This window comes from Podarcis muralis, chromosome 13, assembly GCF_964188315.1.
Source record: "Podarcis muralis chromosome 13, rPodMur119.hap1.1, whole genome shotgun sequence".
NCBI lineage: Eukaryota > Metazoa > Chordata > Lepidosauria > Squamata > Lacertidae > Podarcis > Podarcis muralis.
In genome coordinates, this window is record NC_135667.1 from 18,732,705 (window position 1) to 18,751,042 (window position 18,338).

The window sequence follows — 18,338 nt, forward strand, 5'->3', positions numbered from 1 at the left end:
TGATGGTGGTGTTGCATTGGCCATGCCAAGGTCCCCATTAAACCTGGCACCAGCCCTGTTGGTGGGTTCTGAGGCTTGGGGATGGCAAGGCCATGGGGAAACACGGAGGTTGCTACTTCAGGCAACAGACTGGGAAATAATGGGAAAACCAGCAGAATATCTTATTATCCTTACACTCACCTCTGCCCACCTGGCAGGAATTTGAGAACCCTGATGGAGAAGAATATTCTGGAGAATACACACCACCTGCAGAGGAGACGTCCTCCTCTCAGTCTATCCCGGATGTCTACATTCTGCCTCTCTCAGAGGTCTCGCTCCCGTCCTCCAACCAGCAGATGCCCAAAACAGGTAAGATTCCTTGGAGAGGGTATGCCTGCACCTGCCTCTTGATCTGCTGATTTGCTACTGGGTTAGGTTCAAGGTACTTGTGTTTATCCACAAAGCCCTAAACAACTTGGGCTCAAAGTGCCTTGGGGACCACCTGATTCCTCATGCTCCACCTTGATCACTGAGATCCTCTGATGGGGCCCTTCTGGTGGCTCCCTATGGCCCTAAGGATCAGTTGGCCATCTCTAGGGCCCAGGCCTTTTGTATGGCAGACCTTGCCCTGTGGAACTGCCTACAAATGGAGGCTTGGCAGGAACCATCCCTCTCTTCCTTCAGAAAACCTTTTTGTTTACAACATTCCCCCCTCCCCTCATAGCCAGCCAGTATTTATTGATATTTATTGATGTTGTTATGGCTCTTCTGTTGATTTTACCCTTATATGTATACTCTGCCTTGTTCTATTTTTATGGAAGTGTGGATTATAAATTTGTAAAAATAAACAAACAAATCGCTGCTATTTCCCACACCAGCTTGGCCCCATATAGATGACAGAAAGGCTAGAGCAGGAATGAGGAGCTTTTGGTCCTTCAGACACTGTTGAACAACAACCTCTGGCCATTTTCTGTGTTTGCTAGGGCTGATGGGAATTGTAGTTCAGCAATATTTGGAGGGCCAAAGGTTCTCCATTCTTGCCCAGAACGATAGGTGGCCTACAAAGGGAGAAGCAGCACTCATTATATTTGCCAGGAAGCTGGTACCATCCTGCCCCAGCTGCTGCTGCTGCTAGCTTATGTCCCAGTAGCTTGTCTATTAACTTTTGAACGTGGGGGGAAATGTCATGACATTGACTTCTGTTACTGCCACGCTCTGTCCCTCTTTCAGATCTGGTTAAACACTTGGGACTCAGCAGACAACACCTCAGTTATTTGCAGGAGATTGGAAATGGCTGGTTTGGAAAGGTGAGCAAAAGCTTGTTGTTGGGGATGTGATTTTTGTTGTGGGATCCAAGTTTCTTTCCAGTGGGCTCCAGTTTTATTCTCAGGGAATATGAAGAGCCACTGTGAGTTTAAAAATAGCAATAATTTGAAATATTATTATGCAGCTAAAAACAACAACAGAGTAACAGGACACTTATGTAATGCAGATGCACAAAATGAAACAACAGTAAATAAAACAACAACCATGGTTACATCCACGCCATATATTTTAAAGCACATGGCTTCCACCAAAGGATCCTGAGAAGTGTAGTTTGTTAAGGTTGCAGGGAATTGTAGCTCTGTGAGGGGTAAACGACAGTTCCCCAGATTCTTATGTCCTTTAAATGTGCGTTAAATGTTCTCTAACTGTGTAGTGTGGGTGTGACCAGTCAATTGCACAATACAGGCAAAGAACAGCAATCGAAAATAAATCTCCATATTGGGTGGAAAGGATAAAAGAAAACCTACAGCCATCTTACAGATAAATAACCAGGATCGAGAAGGTCCTCTCTTTCCAGTTGCCACCTGCCTAAATTCAGATTAGAGGGACATAGAGAGAAGCCTCCAAAAATGAACAGAAGGTTCAGTGAGTCTTGTGTGGTAAAAGGCGGTATCCGGACACAAAGCTGGGTAGGGCTTAATAGATAATTACGAATTACATTTGAATTGTGCCCAGAAATGAACTGGCAGTCAGTGTGGCCCTGTAAGAACTGGCGAGATGTGTTCTGTGTAGTTGGTTCCAGGCTGCATACATATCTGTGGCTTAAATCGCTGCCAGGTCATTCTTTTTCTGAACTCTGAAGCTAGTTTGAAGGGGAAAAATGGATGTGCAATGTTTCATAAGAAAAGACAGAATAGATATGGATCGTGGCCAATGTCGTGTGGACACCGCTTTCCTAAACCAGTGGTAGGATCACAATGGAATGGGAGCGTGTGTTCACAGCTCTGGTTAGTAACCATTTCCCCCCCTGTTCCACAGGTAATCCTGGGTGAAATATTCTCAGATTTCACCCCTGCACAGGTGGTAGTGAAGGAGCTACGGGTGAATGCTGGGCCACTGGAGCAGAGAAAATTCCTGTCAGAGGCCCAACCATATCGGTAAGAAGCCGAAGAAACTGAAGTGGGAGGAAGAAACAAGGGGCAAAATATCCCCATATAAACCTTATTGTGAGGCAGCTGCTGCAGAGCTAAAGCTGCCCATGATTCCAGTAAGTGTTATAACTCATGCCATTCTCCCCAGTAGCCCATCATCATGTAATAGGGAAACGCTAGTCGAGACTACAGTAACACAATTACAGTCGTACCTTGGAAGTTGAACAGCTTAGTTCCCAAACGTTTTGGCTTCCGAACACCGCAAACCCAGAAGTGACTGTTCCGGTTTCCGAACTATTTTTGGAAGCCGAACGGCCGACGGGGCTTCCATGGCTTCCGATTGGCTGCAGGAGCTTCCTGAAGCCAATCAGAAGTTGCGCTTTGGTTTCCGAATGTTTTGGAAGTCGAACGGACTTGCGGGACGAATTCCATTCAACTTCCAAGGTATGACTGTACTCCCTGCTCTAAATAAAGAACATAAGAAAAGGGAGGAGAATAGGAAAGAAGGAATCTTTTAAAAAAGGGTTTAAACTCAACCTAGTCGAGCTTTGTGTTAAGTTGTGGGTGAACATATCAGACGACACAGCGATTCTTCAAACAGCTCTTGTTTATTCAGAGGTCAGAACAGAACTGAACTGAAGACTGAAACAGCCTGCTTATATAGAGCTCCAGTACAACGTAACTGTAACAACTTTCTGTAACTATCCAATCACTGAACGTTACTTTCGATCCCTTATTTGCATATGTGGACCTGAACTATCTACATTCTACAGTATCCCCCTGCTGGCCCAGGGTGAGAACTTCAGTACATAACACTTTGCTTACTTTGGAATGTAGTGTCAGCTCTTTTTAATTTTATTTGCTAAAATGCAGTTGGGGTACACTTTCAGCCCTCGAAAACTGAGCAGAAACAGGTGCTGCCTCTTTGTGATGAATGGAGCAAAACCTTCTTTCCCCCTCCTCTTTCTGCCCTTCTCTCCATCCACCCCCTTCCCTCAAGAAGCCTCCAGCATCCAAACATATTGCAATGCCTTGGCCTGTGCACAGAGACCATCCCTTTCCTGCTCATCATGGAATTCTGCCAGCTGGTAAGTATACTTAAGCCGAGAGATGAATTTGGGTGGGAAAACACAAGAGGGATAGATTGCTCTTGCCAGGGGTCCAAACAGATCGCTGTGGGGAGCGGCGGGGAAGGTTCTCCTAACATCACTCCATCTGTTTGGCCATAGCTGCCAAGTGTCCCGGGAAAAAAGGGACATTCTGTTTTTTCACATGAGGTTGGGGAATTTGCTTGGGTCTGTAGGAAACTTTGTGCTAGCTTCGCTGACTTCGCTCACCAACCTTTTTCTCGCCCTGTGTTCCTCCAGGGAGATCTGAAACGTTACCTTCGAGCTCAGCGCAAAGCAGACGGGATGACCCCTGACCTGCTGACCCGTGACCTCAGCACACTACAGCGCATGGCTTACGAGATCACTCTGGGAGTGCTACATTTGCATAAAAACAACTACATCCACAGGTAGACCAGAGACCACGATCCTTGGGTTGTTCAAGAAATGTTGAGCTGTACGGACCTGTGTATGGTTTAAGCTCTGGAACTCAAAGGGTTTTGCTGATGAATATGAATTTTAATGATTTGAAATGTAGCGGGCCATACTCCAGACGCGGGTGGCGCTGTGGTCTAAACCACCAAGCCTCTTGGGCTTGCCAATCAGAAGGTCGGCAGTTTGAATCCCTGTGATGAGGTGAGCTCCTGTTGCTCTGTCCCAGCTCCTGCCAACCTAGCAGTTCGAAAGCACACCAGTGCAAGTAGATAAATAGGTACCGCTGTGGCAGAAAGGTAAATGGCATTTCTGTGCACTCTGCCTTCCATCACAGTGTTAGGTTGCGCCAGAAGCGGTTTAATCATGCTGGCCACATGGCCTGGAAAGCTGTCTGTGGACAAATGTCAGCTCCCTCAACCTGAAAGTGAGATGTGCGCAGCAGCCCCATAGCCGCCTTTGACGGGACTTAACCGTCCAGGAGTCCTTTACTTTACTTTTACTTTACTTTACCTCTGAGAGGCAAATTCAGTCCAGGTGAGTATAGCTTGAGCAGGTCGGGGCAGAACAGATGTGTGAACCCGCCTATCTGCTGAGCTCTTCTGCTGAGGCCTTACTCGGAGTGTCTCACATTTGAAGATGAGGGGGGCATCTAAAACAGGACTTTTTCTCTGGTGCCACCCAAAGTTGGGAATGCTTTGTTGTCATTCAGCAGAGCAGTTGTAACTGGGGTGGGGAGTGACAGGTAAGGGCAAATTTTGTCTATCTTCATCTCAGCCTATCTTGTTTTTCGTTTATTTTTAAACCCCTCCATAGGCTTCAGAGGTGGGAGATAAACTATGCCAGCACCAGGCTGGTATAGCTGATTAGCTTCATTCTGGGATTTTTGAGGGGGATGGAGAGGCTTTGTATCCAGGGCCTTTCCTGCTCTGCCCACCCCTGGCGAGAATGCATCATTTTGCCAATGGAATTACTGCTTTACACCATGGGATTTCCCATGGCATCCAGAGGACACTTGGTTTGGCTCCCTGCAACAGAAAAACTCCTATCCGCCCAAAGAAGGGCATGTCTTTCCCCCTCCCTATCTCCCTCCAACCAGTCGACCTGGTCTTGTAATGGTGTCCATTACAATTTTTTCCCTACTGATTTCCCCCCCTATTTATCCAAGCTCTTGGTGGCACCTGTTTAGTTAGTGCTGTTCTGTTTAGTTTGGGCCAATTGGTTGCATTAAATTAAATAAATAGAAAGGGAAAGCTGGTGAAGAAAGGTGCTCTTTACTCTCTCTCTCCATCCCCTTGGCCCACCCACCTCCAAGCCGCCCTTACTGGGTATTTTTCTATCCCTCCCTAGTGATCTGGCCCTTCGGAACTGCTTGCTGACCTCTGACCTCACAGTGCGCGTTGGAGACTACGGCCTGTCGCACAACAACTACAAGGTGAGGGGCGGGGCCATCCATGCCACAAGGCCCCTGCAGGTAGATTGAAATGTGTTTGCCTGTTTGCCTGTGTCTGGTGACATCAGGTTTTTTTGGGTGATCCTCCTGCATAATTTCCAATCAGCACATATATAGTAACTTTCTGCTGAAATCCCTTTTGCTATCACAAAGGATCTGGTTTATTTTTGTCCTGCTTTGTTGTTCTGTAGCCCCTCTGGGCAGCAGTAAGGGGGTAGCATTGAGGAAGCACCACAGAACAGTTAATAAAGCAGACTAAATCCATCAGTAAATGCACCAATATTGTGTCAGGGACATATTGTGGAATATACCCACAGAAAGACACCTGCGTGGAAAGGCTCAACGCCCCTGTTTTCATCTGTGAAGCTTTGGAGAGTCTGCATCTCCAGCCCTGTTCCACCCATTCCTCATATCTGTTCATAGGAAGACTATTACATCACTCCGGACCGGCTCTGGATCCCTTTGCGCTGGGTTGCCCCGGAACTGTTGGATGAGATGCACGGAAGCCTCATTGTGGTGGATCAAACCAAGCAGAGCAATGTCTGGTGAGTTGCAAAGAGCCACACACACCCCACGCACCTGTGCTTGAGGGAATTCACAGCCCAACCCTATACAGTGGTACCTTGGTTCTCGAACTTAATCCATTCTGGGAGTCCATTCGTCTCCTGAAACCATTCAAAAACCAAGGCGCACTAGATGTTCAGCTTCCGAAAAACGTCCGCAAACCAGAACACTTACTTCCGGGTTTGCGGCATTCTGGAGCCGATTTGTTCGGCAACTAAGCCGTTCGGGAACCAAGGTTTGACTGTATGTCTATTCAGAAGTAAGCACCACCAAGTTTAACAGGGCTTACTCCCAGGTAACTGTGCATAGGATTTCAACCTTAGTTTGCATTTTTGCACGCCTAGATCCAATTGGGCTAGAGCTGAAACAAACTTGGTTTTAAAATCCTTAAGGGAATGCTCCAAACTTTGCTTACAAATATTAAAATTTATATCCACCATGTTCAGTGGTGGGGAACCACTGGCCAGTGGGCCTGATTAAGCCCAGCAGGCCTCATATGACTCATGAGGCTGCTTCTGCTGAGTCATGACCATCTGCCCTATGTCAGGTGTAAATATGTAGTAATGCGGGGTTTACAGGCACCCCACGCCAGCTGATCTGTGCTTTTGCAAAAGCTGATCATCAGTACTTTGCCTGGCTGTGTGCCTTCAAAGCACATTTACAGGCACTCTTTGGTGTCAAACCATACCTGCAAACTTGACATTTTCCCTCTTCATTTGCAAGTGCAGCCTGACTGCAACCCTCCCTGTAGAGAAACTTCAAAGGGCATTCTTTGAAGATGTACTGTCAGCCTCAAACAGCTGATTGGCGCTAACACCATTCCTTCAAAGGAGCTCACTCTCAGTATCCATCAGCTGATTGGTGCTGAGAGTGAGCCTTTTCCAAGTGGTTACCTGATGTTATGACATCAGGTGATTGACAGCTGGGCACCCACTAGTTTAAAAATTGACCAGCAGGGGGTGGGGTGGGGGAGATAAGGGATCCGGCTGGATCCAGCTCAATTCTGACCTAGTTGATTTGAATTTTTAAAATAACATGTCTAGTTTATGGATGCTCTCTTGGTTTAGGGATTTTGTGAGAGGCTGGGAGCCTTATTGCTGTTTCACTTCTGCTTTGATTTCTGGTTGTGTTATTTTGTTGTTGTGTGCTGCTGTGTGATAATGTACTGTTGGCCTCTCTGTGGTCCCACTGAGAGAAAAAGGCAGGAAATAAATACAAGAAAACAAACATACACATAAATAAACCAACCCAGGGTATAGAATTTTCAATCTGGTATGTTAATACCTTATATTATTTCATTTAACACTCTTAGAATAATTTATTGTTAATGCCCCTCAAAAACCAACATTTGCAGTCTTGAAATTTCAGACTTCTTTTTTTTTTAAGGGTTAAATTTGTATTTTCTTTGTACAGGGAAAATGGTGTCTAGTGCTACCTGTACCACCATATAAGCTCTCGATACTGTCGTGTTCCTTTACATCAGGTGTGAGGAAGCTCTGGCCCTTCATATCTTGCTGAACTACAGCTCCCATCACCTCTGACCATTGGTCATGCTTGCTGGGTCTGATGGGAGTTGTAGTCCATCAGCATCTGGGAGGGAGGGCAAATTTACCACTGCTTTACCCCTAAGGAGTGGGAGAAAGGGGAAGGCTGTAGTGTTGCAGACATTTAGGAAACGTACTATGTGTATTCTCAGAGACATCTTAATCTTCAGCTGTTCTAAGACTCAACCCTAGGTACAGTGGTACCTCGCAAGACGAATGCCTCGCAAGACGAAAAACTCGCTAGACGAAAGGGTTTTTGGTTTTTTGAGTTGCTTCGCAAGACGAATTTCCCTATGGGCTTGCTTCGCAAGACGAAAACGTCTTGCAAGTTTGTTTCCTTTTTCTTAAAACTGTTAATATAGTTGCGACTTGACTTCGAGGAGCAACTCATAGCGTGTGGTAGCCTTTTTTGAGGTTTTTGAAGACTTTGGTGATTTTTGAAGCTTTTCCAAAACTTTTCCGAAACCGTGATTTGCAAGATGAAAAATTCGCAAGACGAAAAAACTCGCAGAACGAATTAATTTCGTCTTGCGAGGCACCACTGTATTGTACTTCAGTGATAGAGCCTCAGCCATAGGAATCAACTCCTAGGGGCTGAGGTCCCTTTGTCCACTCCCAAATAAATTATTCTAAGAGTAAATAAATCAACTGATGGAGCCCTCAAATAAATTGTTTGAGGACTCCCTCAGTTGATGGGCATTGCCATTCAAATGGTGTGTGATCAATTATGTGGGATGGGGCTTATCTGGGCCCCCCAATATTTTATTCAAGTTGGCACCCCTGGCTCTGCCTCGCATGCAGAAGCTATCAGGTTTGAACCCTGGTGTCTCCAGGTGAGCCTGGGAAAAGCTCCTCCCTGACACCTGCTGCCAATCAGACTAGAGGATACTGAGCTAGATGAGCCAATGGTTAGACTCCGTATAAGGCAGCTCCCTGCTTTCCTGAAACAAATCCCTGGGCTGCCATTTCCTTCAGTGTCTGGGCTGGGATTCTTGGTTTTGTGGGGCTAAGCAAGAAAGGGTAAAAGGGGTGGGGTTATAAGGCCTCACCTCTGGCACCTGCAGTGATTTTCTTCTTTGTTTTCTGCTTGCACTTCTCTGGAGTCCATAGTTCTGGGCTTAATTTCTCTGTTCCCTTTGTTTGCCAGGTCTATGGGGGTGACCATCTGGGAGCTTTTTGAGTTTGGCTCCCAGCCTTACCGCCACCTCTCTGACGAGGAAGTGCTGACCTTTGTCGTCAAGGAGCAGCAGATGAAACTGGCCAAGCCACGCCTTAAGCTTCCTTACTCTGACTATTGGTGAGTTGATTCTCCTCTTCTCCCTCCTGCCCCCCCATAAGGGAAAAAAAAAGTATTTGTTGTCCAGGACTCTCCTCCAAAGAAAGCAAAGCCCACCAGCTGGGATACCTTCTTCCCGAGTCTCCTCCATCCTTGACATCTGTTTGGTGCCTCCTGAGCAGCTAGTGACTTGGGAGTAGCTGCTGCCCTGTGCATTAAGATTGTTCTTGTCCTCCTAACGTTCTTTCATTCTTCCCTCTCTGTGTTCCTCCAACTATTCCTCCGCCTGCCTGCCCATTTCCCTCCCTGCACTGTCATTCTGCCAGGTCTTCCTCTGATTGTGTGACATACCTTTTCCTTGCCTGCTCTTCCAGCTGCACTGGTGGTCTGTGAATCAAATTCCCTCCTTCCAGATTTGTATTTTCAGACCATTCTTCTGGCAACTTTTCCAGTTGGTTGTCTGTTTTTTGGGCTATGGATCTCCTTTTGGATGTTGTTCATATCCGTATAAGGACATATCTACACTACAGGCTTATTTGTAACTTTCATTCAATATTAAGCAAAGTTTTATATAGCGAAGAGAGAGAGTCCCCACCATCCCAACCACAAGACGTATGCTCGTGAGTAGGGATGGCGGGAGAAATTAGATTCAGGTCACATTTGAAGGTGAATCTATCACACTTTCCCGAAACAAAATGTGAACTGAAACGCAGGCATCTTTTGAAGTTTGAAATTTTGCAATGCAGTTCTCCAGCCAAACTATGTTTTACAAAATGCACATATTAAGAAAAGCTGTGCCTAAAAGTGAATGTATTCGTGAAAAAAACGCACAAAAATACATCATAACTGGGGGCAACGCTTGGCGAAAATGTGTATATTAGGCATAAATTGCATTATGAAACATGAGTGTATTAGGAGAAATTTGCACCAAAATGCTGATGAATTTTTGCGAGGATTAAAAAAATATCAAGTGATGTGGAAGTGGGGAAAACTGAAGACTGGAAAAATGAGAAATTCCAACTGTTGCCTTTTCATGTCTGCTTGTTGTTCTGACTGTGTCTGCTAAGGCTTCCAATTGGCTTTCCGACTGTTCTCTGCCCCACAACCCATCTCCTTCCTGACAGTTTCTCCACATATCACTGCCCATTTTAGTACTCATGCCCCCTTTAGCTTCTGCCTCTTTTTCTGTCTCCAACTCTATTCGCAGTGCCTGCAACCATCTTTTCTGCAACTCTATTATTATTATTATTTTTTAAAAATGTTCCCGTTCCCTATCCCCACCCCCAACTGTTCTCTCAGGCTATCTCCCCCCCACAACTGTTTCCCCCCTCCTGCTCCTATTTCTGCCTGTTTTTCCGACTGTTCCTCTATCCTTCCTCCGTCCCTGCCCCGCTGCAGGTATGAGGTCATGCAGTCCTGCTGGCTCCCGGCTTCCCACCGCCCAACCATGGAAGAGCTGCACTTGCAGGTGAGCTACCTGTTGAACGAGCGCTCCAACGCTCAGGCGGAGGAGAGCTTCGAGTGGCGCTGGAGCGCCCTGAAACCCAAGCGCTCCTCTTCGCCACCCCCGGCCTCCTCTTCTTCCTCGGCGTGCCACCGCCGCCCCTCAGGAGAGATCTCGGCCTACCCGTTGCTGGACGGGTTCCACGGCGGCGACATGGACGACATCCTGACGGTGACAGAGAGCAGTGGGGGGCTGAACTTTGAGTACATGTGGGAGAAGGCCCGCCTGGGGCGGTGGAAGGGCCCTGCCTCAGCACCGCCCGACTACCCCTCCAGCAACGGCGGGCTGGCAGTGCCGGGCAGCAATCCTTTCTACGAACAGGCAACGCAGCGTGGGCACAGCCTGGAGACACCCAGCGTCGTGCCCGTCATCAGCGCCCGCAGCCCTTCGGTCAGTAGCGAGTATTACATCCGCCTGGAGGACCATGGCAGCTGCGAGGGGCCCGTCTGCGCCCCCAGCCCTGGATCCCCACCCCAGCCTCTCTTTCCCTCGGATTGGGACTCCCACGGCGCCCCCTACCGGCCGCAGGAGCAGCCCAGCACCAACCCCTTCTTGGCCGGGGGCGGCGGGGACAGCAACCCCTTCCGCGTAGATGGCGAGATCCAGGAGACGTCCCTGACTGAGACCCCGACGTCGGGGGGAGAGGCGTTCCTAGCAGAGTCCCTGCTCACAGTGTACCGTGAGCTGGAGGACCAGCACCGCAGCTGGGATGCTGAGATGATGGAGGAAAGAGGGGCAGGGGAGACGCTGGCCGGGGACCCCTCGGAGTTCCAGGGTTCACCCTCGTGGGAACAGGAGCCGTCGCTGATGGAGGACCAGAGCTCTGGCAGCAGCACCGACGGGGGCGGGAGCAGCATCGGGGGCGGGCGCCACAACCTCCTGCCGTGCCCGCTGTGCACCCGGGCACGTTGCACTTGCGCCATCCCTCGGGGGGACATGGTGAGTGGCTGGAGCAACCACGGGCCACCCCTGCGGCGCCCTCACCGCGACAGCTACGGCACGGAGGACGACTCCTCGCTAAAAGTGGAGCGGGGTTCCCTTTCTGACTGTCCAATGCTGCCCCCTAGAGACTGCGATGGGGATGGCGGGGAGCGCAGAGAATTCTACGACCCGCTGATGGGCACGGCGGTGAAGACCTATGAGCTCCAAGACTACCCGAAGCAGAGAGGCGGGGGGAGCGCTCGCCCACCTGGGTCGCCCTTCCCAGCACTGCCGTCTGGCTGCTGCAATGTGATTGTTCCGGTGGAGATACCGCCATTGTCTACCCTAGCCGAAAGCAACGACGAGGAGACCATCGCGATCCTCCCGGAAGTCACCGATGGATTCTCCACTGGCCCCGTGACCTTAAGCCTCTCACCCGCGGTACCAGATCGGCAACGGGGAACCCTCGACTCAGTGGATTCCTTGGACATTCCTTCCAACACCAGCTCCTCGGACGTCTGCAGCCCAGCATCCCACTACTCCTCTCCAGGGCAAAAGTTTGGCGACAGCGGCTACGAAACGGAGAGCACTTTCTCACCCGAGTTCATCTTCAAAGAGGAACCGCCACCACCACCTTCTGGAGAAGAGGAAGAAACAGAGGCAGAAGAAGATTCCGGCAAACTCCCGACAGCATCCATCTCTCAGTCCACTAGTGATCTTACCTTGTCAGTAAGTGAAGAAGGGGCGGAGCTAGAGGAGGAAATAGGGAGGAGCCTGGGGCTAGCAACACCTCACCGGGACTCAGCCTACTTCTCTGACGGGGAGGGAGAACCGGCTGAGGCACCGGCTGCTGCTGGGCCTGAGGGCAGGAAGCCCACAGAGAAGGTGACAGTAGATGGAGGCTTTGTGGTCCAAGTGTGCAAGGAGCAGCTGTTGGTCACACTGCAAGAGAATGTCACACGCAACCTACTCTGTAATCAGAGTAGGCTGCCGACTCTGAGGCTTTCTCCAGCGGCTCCCTTGAAGGAGCAGGCTGTTCTGAGGCTGTGGACCTTAGAGCCAGAGGAGGGGAAGGAGACGGAGGAGGAAGAGGCCAAGAAAAGCCATAATGGAGATGCAACGGACTCCCAGTGGCCAGAAGGTGCGGAAGATAAAGTGGAGGAAGAGGAGGAGGAGGAGGAGAAGAAGCAGCAGCAGCAAGAAGAGGGAAGAGGAGATTCTGAAAAGTTGCCGTCAGAGCTGGAGGAGGAGGAGGAGGAGGAGAAAAGGAAAGAAGGGGAGATGCCAAGCCAGATGGAGACCCAAAGTGTAGCAGTGCCCATCGTGGTCGAAACACAGGATACTGCCCAGGAAGACAGATATGTAGCAGCTGAGCAGCCCAAAAAGGATCAGGACCCTGGCGTCCCTGCGAACCAAGCCAGTGAGGATATCAAAGGTGAGGGTTCCATCTGTGATTGGTGTGGAAGTAAGAACAAAGTGTTGAGATGTTCCTAGAACAAACGGGGGAAGGAGAAGCCAGCTGGGGGACGGTGGCTTAACCTATAGTCTAATTGCTGATTGGCAGTTACACTGCGTGTCTTCAAGCCCATCAGCTGATCGGCGGCACTTGCAAAGCCCTGTTGTGCCTTTGTACACGTCAGCAATCAGCTGATCCGTGGGCCCTTGGAAGTGGTGCCCACAAGCACTGCCTCGCTATGTCTTTCCCTGCCTCACTCCTGGCACCATAGATGATCTCAGGAGTAGGGCAGGTGTGTGTGGCTTAACAAAAAATGTTGCCATTGGACAAATGGGAAGACCTGCCAGAACTAATTAGACCCACAGGTCAGGTTGTGTGTGTGTGTGTGCTGTTTTGGATGCTAAGGGTATCTATGTGCAAAAACAATCAGTATCATAATGTATTCATATAATTCTGTGGTGTGGCTGCATTAGGGAATGCATTTGTGTACAGTATGGTAATGCTGACAAGGAGAATACTAATAACAACAACAACAACTTTATTTATACCCCACCCATCTGGATGGGTTTCCCCAGCTGCTCTGTGCAGCTTCCAGCAAAATATAAAAACATAATCAAACATGAAACATGAAAAAATCCTGATACAGGGTTGCCCTCAGATGTCTTCTAAAAGTCGTATAGTTCTTTATCTCCCTGACATCTGATGGGAGGGCGTTCCACAGGGTGGGCGCCACTGCTGAGAAGGCCCTCTGCCTGGATAGATACATTTGGGTAGAAATTCTAGGGACGTGTTCTTAATGAAGTAACCCTCTCTTTCTGTCTCTCTCATCCCAATCCTTCCATCCTCACCTTGCTTCCGTACCATTTGGTCTTCTTGACTTCTGAATCTTGGCTCTTCGACCCAATCATTCTTCCCACCTCCTGGTCATCCTTCCATTTTGATGTCTGGCTCTTCCCTCCAGCCAAGCTCTCCCGCTTATCTCTGTCGCTTCCCCCTCTGGCCTTGCAGACGTTCCCCCCGCTTGGCGGGGGAAGGAAAGGGCCCTTCTGGGAAGGAGCGGCTTTGGGGGAGGGTCCAGCGCTGGGAGGGAGAGAGGCTTCCATAGCGGCAGAGGATGAGGAGGAAGATGATGCTGAAGAGGAAGAGGAAGGAGGCCTGGCTGGAGGCGGAGGGCGGGGTGTCCCCATTGTGGTGAGCGAAAGCGATGACGCCCGTAACTTGCGTGGCCTCCTCAAGTCACCACGCTCAGCTGAGGAGGCGGCGGCTGAGCTCGACCGTAAGCGGAAGATGGTCTCCTTCTTTGATGATGTCACTGTTTACCTCTTTGATCAGGTGAGCTGTCAAGAGCACCAAGGTTGATGGTGTGAAAGTTTGGCCACAGTGGGGTGAGAAGGGCTTCTTTCAGTTCCCTCCTCTGTCCTCCTCCCCTCAGCCATCTTGGCTCTACTCCCCTCTTTCTGTTACTACTCCTATTTTGAGGTGTCTTCTTACTAAGCACTCCACACTTAAGCTCCCTTGTCTACCCACAGAGCATTCACGCCCTCTTGGACCTGGTTTAATCCAAGCCATACTGACCTTTCACTTTCCCTCACACAAACTGTTAGCCAACATTCCGTAGGCAACAGATTCCTAAATAGTTCAGCGAGTTAGTGAATATTCGGTGATATCGAGCAATAGTGGAAAATATATTATGCATAGGTAGCAGGCAGCAGCCCATATTTAATTGTGGTAGGAATGTCAGAAACAAATTGAAAGTGGGAGGAGCTCTACCACAATCTCTTGTCTTCTTCTGTATGCAGGAGACACCAACCAATGAGCTGAGTTCCCAGGGAGCTCCAGATGGTGATTCCCCCTCCCCTGGTTCAATGGCAGAACCAGGACTTGATGCCTTCCCTTCTGCTGATGGCTTCAGTGAGTATTGGGTCAAGGAGGAGAGAGCAAGTGGGAAATAGTCGCCATCCCCATCAGGAATCTGAAATGCAGAATGAGCCAGTCCAGCTGTGCAGCCAAAGAAACAGTAACCTGGTCACTTCAGTCAGTGTTTGGTGTGAAAATATGAGTTACAGGAAAATGTCCTGGCTTCCAGGGGAAGGTGGCTTCTAAGTGCGGAGGGTGAGGGGTGGGTTGTGACGGGGGCATGGTCCAAAACAGACAAGGTCCAGTTCTAAAGCAAGGCCAGGATTTGAAGCATGAGGCTGAGCTCAAGAGGATGCTGATGGAGATCAAAAGGGCCAGAGCAGGGGTAGCCAGTGCAGAGGCCTTCAGAGGTGGCTGGACTCCCAACTCCCACCAACCCAAGCCAACATGGCAGATGGCCAAAGTTGGTGAGAGCTGTACTTCAAGAGCATATGGCTGTCCAACTGTGTTGTTGGGCATGCTAGTCTGCCATTGGCGGGCTGAGGGCAAGGAGGTACAGCAGAGGCAATTTGGCTGAAGGCAGGCTGGGGCCATCTTGTTATTTCGTTAATGTACTTCAGCGTTGTGGAATCTGTGGCCTTCCAGACTTTTCATTGGCCATGAGGGCTGGGGCTGATGGGAGTTGGAGCCTAACTACATGTGGGGGTTCCTCATCCTTGGTGCATTTATTGTGGCATATTAGCAACCATGTTTAGTTTTGTTTAGTTTTTGAATTAAGGTTTTAACAACAGCACCAAAACCACTTTGTTTTCCTTTTATTAAAAATAAAAATAATCAAGCGATATATAAATTTTATGGGGGGAAAAAACAAAAAGAAAAGAGAAGGATTATAATTAAAATAAAAACCTACAGGATTACAGGCTGTGGCTTTCTTCTCCCAGCCATTTCATTAGGATCTAAGTTCAACTAATGGGGTAGTATAGATTCTACCAAGTGTTTTGAAAGCAGGTGTTACCATACAGTGCAACGGCCTTGAAAGATGGTGGACTTCACTTCTTTAGAGGCCTTTAGGCAGAAGCTGGATCAGGATGGTTGCAAAGGAGTGGTACAGTTGTGGGTTTCCCACATTGGGGTTAAGCTAGATGGCCTTTGAGGTGCCCACCACCAGCTTTAGGATTCTGTTCTCTTTCCACAACCTTAAAAGTAAGCCAGCTTCAGATGTATGAGTGAAGTGTGTGCTTCCTGTATTAATTCTGATCCAGTGCAATTTGCCTAACAGAACTTCGGGAAATATTGCCAGGGTGTGTTTTGTGTTGAATTTTTTTTTTTTAATTGAATCCCTGAATAGTTTATTTTTAGGAGATAAACTCCTAAAAGATTTCTGCTTGAAAGCACACAGTCTAAAATTGTCACACTCAATAAGGCAGATGGTAGCACAGAGCCTTCTTGGTTATTAAAAATGGATTCAGGGCAGCTTTGTGCCATAGCACAAATGAAGTGAAGACAGGATGCGCAAGTGATTCCATTTATTTTTGTTTTAGGACATTTCTACTCTGCTTTCTGTGGCCCCGCCGCCACACCCTGCAAAAGGCCTCCGAGGCAGCTTCAAGACTAAAACACACATGTATATACAGTGGTGCCTCGCAAGATGAAAAGAATCCGTTCCGTGATTCTCTTCGTCTAGTGGTTTTTTCGTCTTGCGAAGCAACCCTATTAGCGGCTAAGTGGCTTAGCGCTATTAGCGGTTTAGCGGCTTAGCGGCTATTAAAGGATTAGCGGCTAAGCTGCTAAAAGGCTATTAGCGGCTTAGTGGCTTTGAAAAAGGGGGGGAAGCGGGGGGGGGGAATCGCAAGACTCGCAAGACGTTTTCGTCTTGCGAAGCAAGCCCATAGGGAAAATCGTCTTGCGAAGCAGCTCAGAAACGGAAAACCCTTTCGTCTAGCGGGTTTTCCGTCTTGCGAGGCATTCGTCTTGCGGGGCACCACTGTACAAACAAATAAAAACGAGAAAAAACAAACAAATATAGTACACGAATTATCTCATTGAAATAGCAGAACAGGAACATAGCAGACTGCCTGAAACCGAGTACCGTGGTACCTCGGGTTAAGTACTTAATTCGTTCCGGAGGTCTGTTCTTAACCTGAAACTGTTCTTAACCTGAAGCACCACTTTAGCTAATGTGGCCTCCCGCTGCCACCACACGATTTCTGTTCTCATCCTGAGGTAAAGTTCTTAACCTGAGGTAATATTTCTGGGTTAGCGGAGTCTGTAACCTGAAGCGTATGTAACCTGAAGCGTATGTAACCCGAGGTACCACTGTAAGGCCTTTGGTCCATCTAGCTCAGTATTGCCCTCACTGACTGGCAGCAGCTCTCCAGGGTTTCAGGCATTTCCCAACACTTCTTGGAAGACAAGGACCATAAATATTCTTAGAAGTATTGCTATATAACCATGTTTCATTGTTTCCAGGGACTGTCAGGGGCTGGGAAAGGGGTGTGTGTGCAGCCTCATCAAGACTGCCTTTCTGCCATGTTTTATCCCTGTGCATGTCAGCACCGGAAAGTGTGTGTGTGTGTGTGTGTGTGTGTGTGTGTGTGAGAGAGAGAGAGAGAGAGAGAGAGAGAGAGAGAGAGAGAAAGAGAGATGATGCCAATCAAACCAAGGGAACAGGCTGGGAGAGGCTGTTTTCCTTACCACTTCAATCTAGGCCTCCTTCCTACCCTCCCCGTTCTTCCTTCTCCACTCAGGTGGCAGTTTTGAGTGGGATGATGACTTCCCCCTGATGGCTCAGAACCCATCCTACGTCTCCGTGGTGCCCGACCCCAACGCAGCCAAGCCCCACCCAGTCATGTCCTCGCCTGTGCCCATGGCCCCTGCCTTGCTGCCAGCAGCCAAGCGGGCTGAGTCCGGCCTTGTGGATGCCCTGAGGTTCTCTCGCTTCACCGTCTCTCCTGCCCTTGAGCCACACCTTTCTTCATCCTGTGACACCGAATTGGGACCCACGGCTGGTAAGTGGACACATGGATATGGATGCACATGGTTCTTATCCGTGGAGTGGGGCTGATGGGCCATGGCTGCGTATGTGCCATATATCTTCTCCCCAAAGATCCTGAAAATTGTAATTTTGTAGCTGGAATTGTACCTCTTTGGTGTGGGATGTTATTGCAGTCAAACCAACAATTCATGTTTTGCCAGATAGGCACATGAAGAGGCAGAGGCTCACAGAGGTTTCCTGTAAAATTTGCTAGAGAGAACTCTGTGAGATCACTTCCTTTGTCTGCCTTGGCAGGAAGCTGTAAAGCTACACACTTCCTTCCTGCCTGGGCAGCCTGCTTTTCTTCAGCGTGCTTCCAAGCTGATGCATACCTGAGCTCTGCATCTCAGACACCATTTTTGAACTTACATTTCGTACTTTTGTAACTTAGTAGTTATAAACCTACCTTCATTTTGCTACTATAATTGCTGCTTCAAGACCTAGATTAAGTAAGTAAATACCACTTTTATTTGTTCACAAAACACGGTGCGTGTGTGATTTGTTGTTGTTAAGGGGGAGAAAGGGTATATTACCAGGGAAATCTAGTCAGCCTTAAAGCATCCTGGGTTATTGTTTCTAGGGGGTTAAATCAACCTTGTTTTAGTCTCCACACTTAATCTGCAAAGGATGGCACTCATGTGAGTTAGGAAGGATAATCACAAGCATATTATCCTCTCCTAGGGTTTTAATCCATTCTTACATGTGGTGGGCAAACTATAGTCCATCCACTGGTACAGACAGTGGGTGACTTTCATGTACAATAATATGAAAATGTAATGTGAAATGCAGTAGGGT

At 48.6% G+C, this 18,338-nt stretch overlaps 1 protein-coding gene across 3 annotated transcripts in view; it reads left to right on the forward strand.

Annotated features, from left to right (window-relative positions):
* The window catches only part of LMTK3 (lemur tyrosine kinase 3), a 28,444-nt gene that overhangs the window by 6,043 nt on the left and 4,063 nt on the right, over positions 1–18,338 (forward strand). The window contains exons 3-14 of one of the 3 annotated variants that reach the window (XM_028702002.2): positions 198–348; positions 1,210–1,286; positions 2,284–2,402; positions 3,397–3,484; positions 3,764–3,912; positions 5,285–5,369; positions 5,811–5,932; positions 8,643–8,792; positions 10,170–12,631; positions 13,614–13,984; positions 14,452–14,563; positions 17,257–17,517. In XM_028702002.2, the coding sequence (XP_028557835.2) occupies positions 198–348; positions 1,210–1,286; positions 2,284–2,402; positions 3,397–3,484; positions 3,764–3,912; positions 5,285–5,369; positions 5,811–5,932; positions 8,643–8,792; positions 10,170–12,631; positions 13,614–13,984; positions 14,452–14,563; positions 17,257–17,517 (4,147 nt within the window). Of the gene's footprint in view, positions 1–197; positions 349–1,209; positions 1,287–2,283; positions 2,403–3,396; positions 3,485–3,763; positions 3,913–5,284; positions 5,370–5,810; positions 5,933–8,642; positions 8,793–10,169; positions 12,632–13,613; positions 13,985–14,451; positions 14,564–17,256; positions 17,518–18,338 lie in introns of those variants that run through there. The other 2 variants (XM_028702003.2, XR_013390369.1) reach the window with 2 other exon arrangements.